The sequence below is a fragment of the Hippoglossus hippoglossus genome, chromosome 5, assembly GCF_009819705.1.
Source record: "Hippoglossus hippoglossus isolate fHipHip1 chromosome 5, fHipHip1.pri, whole genome shotgun sequence".
Classification (NCBI taxonomy): Eukaryota; Metazoa; Chordata; class Actinopteri; order Pleuronectiformes; family Pleuronectidae; genus Hippoglossus; species Hippoglossus hippoglossus.
Window position 1 is genome coordinate 22,119,386 of NC_047155.1, and position 8,569 is coordinate 22,127,954.

At 38.2% G+C, this 8,569-nt stretch overlaps 1 protein-coding gene across 4 annotated transcripts; it reads right to left on the reverse strand.

The window, feature by feature from the left end:
• Positions 1–2,194: 2,194 nt before the first annotated feature.
• On the reverse strand, positions 2,195–8,346 carry uba3 (ubiquitin-like modifier activating enzyme 3). Of its 4 annotated transcripts, XM_034585386.1 has the most exons (18): positions 8,288–8,309; positions 8,135–8,173; positions 7,459–7,579; positions 6,835–6,915; positions 6,658–6,740; positions 6,478–6,558; positions 5,736–5,779; positions 5,243–5,307; positions 4,933–5,088; positions 4,748–4,850; positions 4,486–4,599; positions 4,173–4,226; positions 3,977–4,013; positions 3,789–3,870; positions 3,595–3,695; positions 3,439–3,502; positions 2,864–2,918; positions 2,195–2,737 (listed from the first exon to the last, which is right to left on the reverse strand). In XM_034585386.1, the coding sequence occupies exons 1-18, from the start codon at positions 8,305–8,307 to the stop codon at positions 2,649–2,651; spliced, it is 1,389 nt and encodes a 462-aa protein (XP_034441277.1). In that variant the 5' UTR covers positions 8,308–8,309; the 3' UTR covers positions 2,195–2,648. The 4 variants fall into 4 exon arrangements, with proteins under 4 accessions (XP_034441277.1, XP_034441280.1, XP_034441279.1 ...); XM_034585389.1 differs by lacking the exon at positions 8,288–8,309 and having other exon boundaries at positions 8,103–8,271; XM_034585388.1 differs by lacking the exon at positions 8,288–8,309 and having other exon boundaries at positions 8,082–8,271.
• Positions 8,347–8,569: the final 223 nt, after the last annotated feature.

Below are 8,569 nucleotides of genomic sequence, written 5' to 3' on the forward strand. Positions count from 1 at the left end.
GATAATTATTTATTTTTAATGTTATTTAGCTGATATTTAGTTTAATTCAAATCTTATTCTATCGATCTTGGTGCTCTTGAATGCAGACGGTTCTACAGAGGGGATGAAGAGGAGAGGAGACAGTGGGCCCCCCTACAGGTTGAGAATGACTTTGATACCACATTATGAGTTAGAACTTCCGCCATCAGGTTATCAATCTCACAGAAATACTTCCCTCTGCCAAATCTGGTGTAAACATAAAAAAGATTGGGCCCGTCAACCCTATGGAAGGCTAATTGGACACATATTTTCACACTTAGTTTGCGGCTTTCCTGGTTTAGGAAGCAATGCAACCGATGCACACCTCATGGAGGAATGGAGCAGTAAAGGGGGTTTGCAGTTTATCTTTAAATTTCTTAAAAATATCAATGGGGAGGCCAAAATTCTGTGCAATGTAAACAGTTATGTGCAATCCATTCACTGAACATATTCGGACACATAATATATTTCTTTACACTGTATATACCGGTTTAATTACATTCATATTTTTTTCTATATACTTGTTCTATATTTCTATTTCTTTATATTCCTTCACCCAAGTACTGCATGCTACTTATTTGATGTCTTTCTGCTGCTGTAAAATTGCAAATTTCCCAATTGCGGGACTAATAAAGGATTTCTTAATCTTAATCTGGGCCAGTCTGATATTTCCTGAACTGTTAACTCCCCTTCACAGTTCCTGCTATGTTCATCTGAAATATGTCTTAGTGATCTAAGGATTGTGTCTGTTTTTTCTAAATTGAGAAGACAATCAGAGACATACAGTTTATCATAGCAAGTCCTAAAAACTTAATTTATCTCCACAGTGTCGATGATATTTCCATTTAAATCTTCAATGGTAGTAATAGCACGCTCTGTTTGTTGTTACTTACCCCTTGTGTGGTGTTTTATTACTCAGCCAATGTTCGCAGGTCTGATGGACCAACTGCATTATTGGGTTTTAAAAATCAATACTGCCATAACAATTTATGTAAAAATACTTAACATATAATTACTTTATCGCAGTTGAAAGCAATATAGACAGCATTTGTGATTCATATTTGCCATTTACCTCTGTTAGATCACATTTATGAAAATAAGTGCTCTTCGTTTTTCGTGTTAAAATGCAGTAAACAAGAAAAATCAATTACAATCAAGATATGGCTGAAAAAAACTAATATGAAACAAGGTTGTGCATCACTCATGTCAGTCTGCACAACACATCAGCCCCATTGAACACAAAGACTATTTGTATTCACAAATATAGGCTATTCAGCCTATACATCACATGAGACAGTTTTACATATTGCATATGTATTTATTGCACTTGATGCATGTATACTGTGTCTTCCTGTCCATCTTGGGTCCACACAAATCGCAGCGTTTCTTTGTGTTACTACCTGGTTTGGTCCATTTCCAATTGCTGGCTGCTGTGCCTGCTTGCCATCAGTGAGCTAATATCGGAATCGAATTAGCTTAATGCTAACTCACCTCGCCTCTCTCCACCAATACGGGTCAAATGTGATATTTCCGTTCTGGGAATTTGTTAAGGCCTCCAGAGTTCTCCACCATAGACCTATAGATAGGCTTCTCCCAAACTAATTTGTTATCCCCAACAAAATAAAAGTACATTACTGCAATGCAAACATGTTGATGCATGTCAGTGTCATTTACGACATGAGCAAATGCAGATGAATTATACCTCATGCACAGACCTTTCAAATCAAAATTTGTTGGTAGTGATAACACTTGTTTTATGAATGTCATTACACATCAGGATCTGAGAGAAAAGTTGAGAATTTTCTTTTTACCAAACCCCTCAAACAGTTAAGTCCTAATCCAAAGTTGTAAAACTATTCTATTTGTATTTTGATGTTTATTTAATATACCATTGACCTGAGGCCATGCTTAGAGTGATTTTTTTAATGATGCTTGAAGGTCATATTTTATGTTTCTAATTGACAAAATGTTTTATAATGATGTATTTAAAAAAATAAATGTTGAGAGCAAGTCTAGTCAGCAGATGGTGATCCTCATAATTCCCCAGACCTATTTTTTAACCATTTTTAAGAGATCTAACAATCCACTTAAAAGACTGAAAATAATGCTTCAGTCTTTGAGGACACATGTAAACAAAGTGGACCTCTCAATTCATTGAAAACGCTAAAACAGTGTTTTGTAAGAAAAGGAAACATTTTATTTCTGTCCAATCATCATTTTCAGTGGTAACTGCAACTGAAAAGCTGTCTTGGAATAAATAAATAATTTAAATATTCAAAAACCTGAACGAGTACAGAATAATCTTTTGCAGACCGACCAGTTTGTCTCTTTGCACAAAGAACACTTGAGGTTGTAGTGCAAATAACACATTAATGCAGAAATCCTCAACGCTTGTAGATGATTTATCATCAAACCATGACAAGGTATGAACTGTAATTTGGCTTTTCAGTGCAAAAACGTTAAATTTAGTCAATAAGTAAATACAAACAATAACGTTCTCATTTATACTGTGATTGGACACACTGTAAACTGCTCCAGTTTTTAGACCATTTTAAATATTTTGCATCCAGCCATAGTTGGCCAAGAAATAAGAATGACATCAACTGGACGTGGTAGTGCTTGATGTCATCCTATGAGGTAAAACAGAGTCTGAATAACATGGTCTGGGGTGTGGTGACATCAGCTACAGCCAACTCCTGTCCATCAGTCAAACCCAGCTCTGGAAAAAACATATTCAGAACTAAGTCAGACTACTATGTATTCATTCATCATATATTCACTGGAGTCTGACCAATTCAAAATGTATGCAAAGCAATTTTTAGAAAGCACAAACACAGGAGCTCACCCTTCAGAGTTTTGGAGAGATTTGGCCGTGTCCTCTGTTCAATTGAGGCGACAGACTGTAAAACAAAAAGAACAAGATGAACTTGAGCTCAAACTAAAACTTGTGTGTGACATTTCATCAGGACACACCTCACATTACCATGAGAACATCAGGCTACACTCATTTTTTTGATGTGGTTTTCATACAAGGCACTGGTTTCTACTACACCCCACACAAATTCTAACTACGAATGAGAAACAACATTGGTGAAAAGACAAGCGATTTCTTTTCTTGGACCAATGACTGTGTAGAACTGTAACTGATAGTGTATACATTTGACTTCAGCCCTTGAAGTCGACTTGTGACTGATGAGAACGAATCCACATGTCTCCGATTTTGCCTGTTCATCACAACTCATTCCCGGAATCGTAATAAATAAAACAGGGACAGCAGCATTTCCAAACTAATCAGTTTTAGGCCCTCTAAAAATCCGGAGTACTGTGGATGGCAGAAGTAAACATAGCAACGGATATACATTCAAACTTAAACACAGTAGTGTGGATGTTGCCTCAGGCTTTCAACCAGGTTTTAATTACCTGTAAATATAATGTCTTGTTCTTTCCTTCCACTGTTGCTGTTATCGCAGGTGATTTCATTTGTCTGGGGGAAAAAAAGAATGACATTTGGATTTTTTAGATGTTAGCGATACTGTAATAAACAGTAATGATTTCTAACGGGGAAGACAAACTTACAGGGAAGTGCTCTCGGTGAGGTAGTTGAGCATTTCCTGGAGTTTGGAAGAAGGAGCAAGGTGCAAGTCCAGAGGTACTTGACTGCAGGCTGAACAGTTTTCCTACAACAACAGTGAACACAAACACACTTCATCCAAAAGGCTCCTTGATCACTGTAGTAAACATGAAAAGGCAGATGCAGCTGAGGGACAAACCTTCCGTTCTGCCTCAAAAGTGTATGTGTATAGGCCGTCCACATCATTGAAGACCATGTAGTTATTGAGAGGTATGTAGGCACTGCAAATTGAAAAGGTGAGATCATGAGCAATGGTGGAAGGAACTTGCAGTTTATATAAAAATGTACATAATATGCATAAAGCTGCCAAGAAAAGCCGTCTCTCACCTTGAAGCTATCTTGAAAACCTCCGTTGCACAAGTAGCTGTGTCAAATAAAGCAGAAAAAAGGCTCTGTATAATTTCTGTATACTGAAAGTCAATATCCTCGGTACTGTGGAAATTATTAACTTTTATTTAGCGGGTCATAAAATCCTCTATAAAGGGCTCTACTACAATGTGTTGTCTCGATCTTTGTTGCTTACCAGCGATTACAGCATTTGTAGAGGCTACAGCAGGGATTATCCTCTTCACAACACCTGCAACGTTAAAATGGAAGCAGAAAAAAGTTTCAAAGTTTTGTAAAAATCTAATTCTAAGAAAAAAAAACTTTACAAATCTGCTAAATGGATTGAACCTTAGAAAGACACAGTACAGACACAGACGAAGATCAAGTATCCAAAATAAGTCAGATGAAAACAGCTTGTGTTTTATGTACTTAGGCTCCTCTCCAGGCAAAACTGCAGGAAAAATAGCTCTGTTTTGGTGGTGACAGTTAAATGGGCTTTGGATACTCACCCTGGGTTAGTCTGTAGGTGACTCCTGTTATGTTGAACTCTGCTGCTCTCTCCAGAGATTTCTGGTAAACCCACTGGATGTGCTTTGGGTCATCGCCATCCAGGGCCACACCATCTGACACACACACACACACAAGGTTTATGTTTTCGTTCATATGTTTTGTAATTCAGATGGCAGGGACAGTTGAGCTTCAACATGCTGTTCATTCCAGACATAAAGTTAATTAAACAGACATAATAGGTGCTGCAGGCTGATTACATACCTCCAAAGGGTGTCTCTTTTGGCCACAGCAGCATCCGCACATACTCAATGCAATGTTCTGGCAAACGAGGCATGGAGGCTATTGTACACATGGGGAAGTTGATCTGTAAAGACAGGTGTATTATAGAAAGCTGACCACCAACTGTTTATGTAAAACCATTTAGCCATGGTTAAATGATAGCTTACCTGGGGAGGATAAAGCTCAAGGGTGCAGTCGATGCAGGCGGTCATGCCGGGGAGAATGACTCTGGCGTTGCCTTTAAAGCCTTCAGTCCCGCCGTCAATCAAAGGAATGATGGAACCTGGATCCAAGACACCATCCTCATACACCAGCAAAGACAGCTGCACAGGGAGACAGAGAGGTTACACAAAAACCAACAGCATTACCATGAATTCATTATAAACAATACTGACAGAAATCTGGCACAGACAGTTGGCAAATGTAACAAGGAAATAAGAGCAGTAACAAAGATTGCAATCAAAAGCATTTACTTACCAGCATTCCATTCATCCACCTCCTGGCAACTACAGAGTCCAGTCCACAGACGATTATGTGGAACTCTAGATGAAAACAGAGATGAATACATTCAAATCCAATGTCTGATAATGATGCAGTCCAACCTGTAGGGCTGTAAAAAATATCTTGTGGAACGATATTTCATGTTGCAAAAACAGAATGTGATCCACACAGAGGTGAAAAATTGGCCCCAATAAAATTCAGCACATATTATTATGTTATGTGAGCAGTGCTGAGTGGGAATGTTCAGGGAGCCAGTGTTCTGCAAAAGGAGTGAAGTGAATTTTGGCTCCTGTTAAGTGCCGGTATTGATTTTCAATTTTTCTTTTGGTCTCTAGTAGTTTATCACAGTGAAAATTATTGTGAGTGTAATAAACCTTGAGCATCAAAACAAACTATTAACTGCCTGTACTGTTACACACCTACTCATTATTCCCAACAATGAGGAAATTTAAAGACATAAAATACTCACGTCTGTAGAATGTTTCATCGAAGTCTTGAATTTTCTTAAAATGTCTGAACAAAGCATAAAGGAAAAGTTCATACAGATCTTTCTTTTAGAATGATGTCTACTGTGTGTCTATGTTTGTGAACTATATTCACAGAGATAAAGCAGCTATAATATCACAATTCTATGAATCTTTAGTCTTTCACCTACTATAGCAGGGCTGCCTTGTTCTTTCCATTTGGATTATTATGAATTATCAGGAGTGTAACAATTCTCCAAATCCATGTTTCAGTTCAGAGCAAGATATTTGAGCCATTGCTTAGATCACACCCAGGATTTTTTTTTGTCTTATGTGTTTTTTGCAATCATTGAATCATTTCATTGACACATAATTTGGCCAAAAAGACAATGGAAATAAAAGAAATGTGCAGTATTTGAAAAATACAGCTTAACCTGACTTTTTATGGAATATTAAAGTTTTGATTTAGTGTTAGTGTTAATTGTGAAATGAAAAATTTGTTATGTAACATAACTCAACTCAATAAGTTGCACCATTGCAGTGGCAGCAGTTGAGGTATCATGGTTCCTCTATCGCCAGACGATCATGGACATTTGTACCATGAGTTCAGTCTCAGTTTAATAATAGTTCAACCCCCTTTAAATTATTCACTGTGCATGTTGAACAACTGCATTTTTATCCAACATCTACAAACTTGCAACAATTTGTGAACAACTGACACACGAACAATTCATTTCAAAAGGATACGGTACTACGCAGCATCCAGGTACTCGACTGTTGATAAAATCCGCTGCCACATTCGCCTTGGGTCGACCTACATCTTTTGGTCTGGGCAAAATTAAAGGAGAAGAAAACAATTACTTGCTACCTTACTCAATAATACAGGTCATAAACTTTATACAAAAAGTATTCAATAATGATACTGACCTGAAAAGGAACTGTCGGTTGAGGTTAGAAACATCAATGGTGTCCATGTCAACAACATGGATGTTTCGAATGCCTGATAAGGCCTGGGCCACAAGAGGAATAAAAAGAAGAACATGTTGAACATTTATTACAGCTTAAATGATACCTTTCAAATACTTATGATAATAGTGATCATACCAGGTCTTTCAGCAGCTCACATCCCAGACCCCCAGCACCGATCACCAGGATCTTGCAAGTTTCTAACATAAACTGCAGTGACTGGTGAGAGACAACAGACAATACTGATTAGAGTAAAAGGAGATGACACAGGACAGATCAAACGATAAATGAAAATGAGCATCAGGTAAGCGCATGGGGGAAAATTTGATACTTTTGCCTCAGAGATTATATTTTAGCACCTGTCCATTTGTTTGTGTGTTCGTTTGTCTATTAGTTAATAGCATACGCAAATACTACTGAATAGGTTTCCATGAGACTTAGTAGAAGGATGGGACACAGGCCAAGAAAGAACCCAGTACATTCTGGGAAGGATTCAGACAAAGAGGCAGATCCAGGATTTTGTTTTTCACTTTCATTAATATGGCAAGATTGTTGACATGTTTTGACATTTTCACCAATTTCTCATTTATGGATCTTGATGGAAACAAATCTGGCATACTCAGGTCACTGAAATCTATGAGTTTGTGCAATTTGATGCAGTTCCAAACCCAAATCTGGATCTGGTGGATTTAAATGTGGTTTCATTAGCGGACTGTTGGGCCTTAGTTTAGGTGTGTGCTTCATTGAGTGCCCTTTAGTTACCTCTGTGCTTGGTTCAAAGTCAGGATGAGTGAAAGGTCCCGATCTTTCCAGAAACTTTTTGATATGGTTCCATCGACCCACCCACTCACAGGTGCGAGCGTTGCCTCCATCCACCACCATCCTGAAGACAACAGGTACATTTAAGATGCAGCAGCACCTCCTAGGTAATACAGAGTTGCTGACATACAAAATACTGTATGAAGATTAATCCACAAAGACCTAAACTCAACACTGATTAATGATCACACAGTGATCACACAGCACGATCTGCGGTTCACAGCAGATCGTGCTGTAATTCAAAGGATTGAGGAACTAAATGGGAATATTGTATAAATCATCACTTGAGTTTAGATGCCTGCCTCATGTCAGCTGCTCTCTAACATATGTTTGACATAATTAGTCTCAGGGATATTTAGTAAAATGTCGTATCTGACCCAGTGGTATGCTAGCTGAGTAGCTAACATGTCAACAGTGAGCAAGCACCTCTACCTTCAAATGGAGGCGAGTGATACAACAAAAACAATCACTGTAAGTTCACGTTAGCTACTCATACTCAGCAAGTCCAATATGTTACACTTTGTTTACAGGCAGCTTCCCCAGCTAGCTCGCTAGCTAACGTTAACCTTTCTCGTGTAACCTCGAACCTTCGGGCACTTCTAGCACATTCATCACTAACTTCTCAGTCAGCTCCACTACTCTGCTTCTTTTCTTCTCCCTAAAAAGAGAGAATAAAAGAATGCATGCTGAGCCTTCGTGTGTTAATGAGACGTGAGAGCATCTTTCGAGCAGTTAATGACTGTTCTCGCTCGTTCCTTCGGCAGCTACTTACGGCTCATCCGTGTCCGCCATGTTTGAATATTTTACTGCCTTCAAATGTCGATGGTAGCGGCAGTAAATTCAAATCATCTTATGCAGTAATATCAATATAGTCTTAAAAACTAAGGTAGATCTGGACCATGTTATGAGTAGAGACATTTCGTGCTATTTTGTCTTCATTTTATGTGTTATAGAGGATAAGGCGTTAAGATAACTTAGATATAGATATTAAAGTTCCAATAGAGTTCCAATATTTCCGATAGTACTGAAGGCAGCACTGTCATTAATCTCCTAC

Excerpts from the sequence above, each read along its gene's own strand:
- uba3 (XM_034585386.1), bottom strand. The coding sequence starts at position 8,307 with ATGGCGGACACGGATGAGCC. Across the intron at positions 4,227-4,485 it reads CACCTACAGACTAACCCAGG|GTGTTGTGAAGAGGATAATC; the intron begins GTGAGTATCCAA and ends TTAACGTTGCAG. Across the intron at positions 2,738-2,863 it reads TCTCTCCAAAACTCTGAAGG|AGCTGGGTTTGACTGATGGA; the intron begins GTGAGCTCCTGT and ends TGTTTTTTCCAG.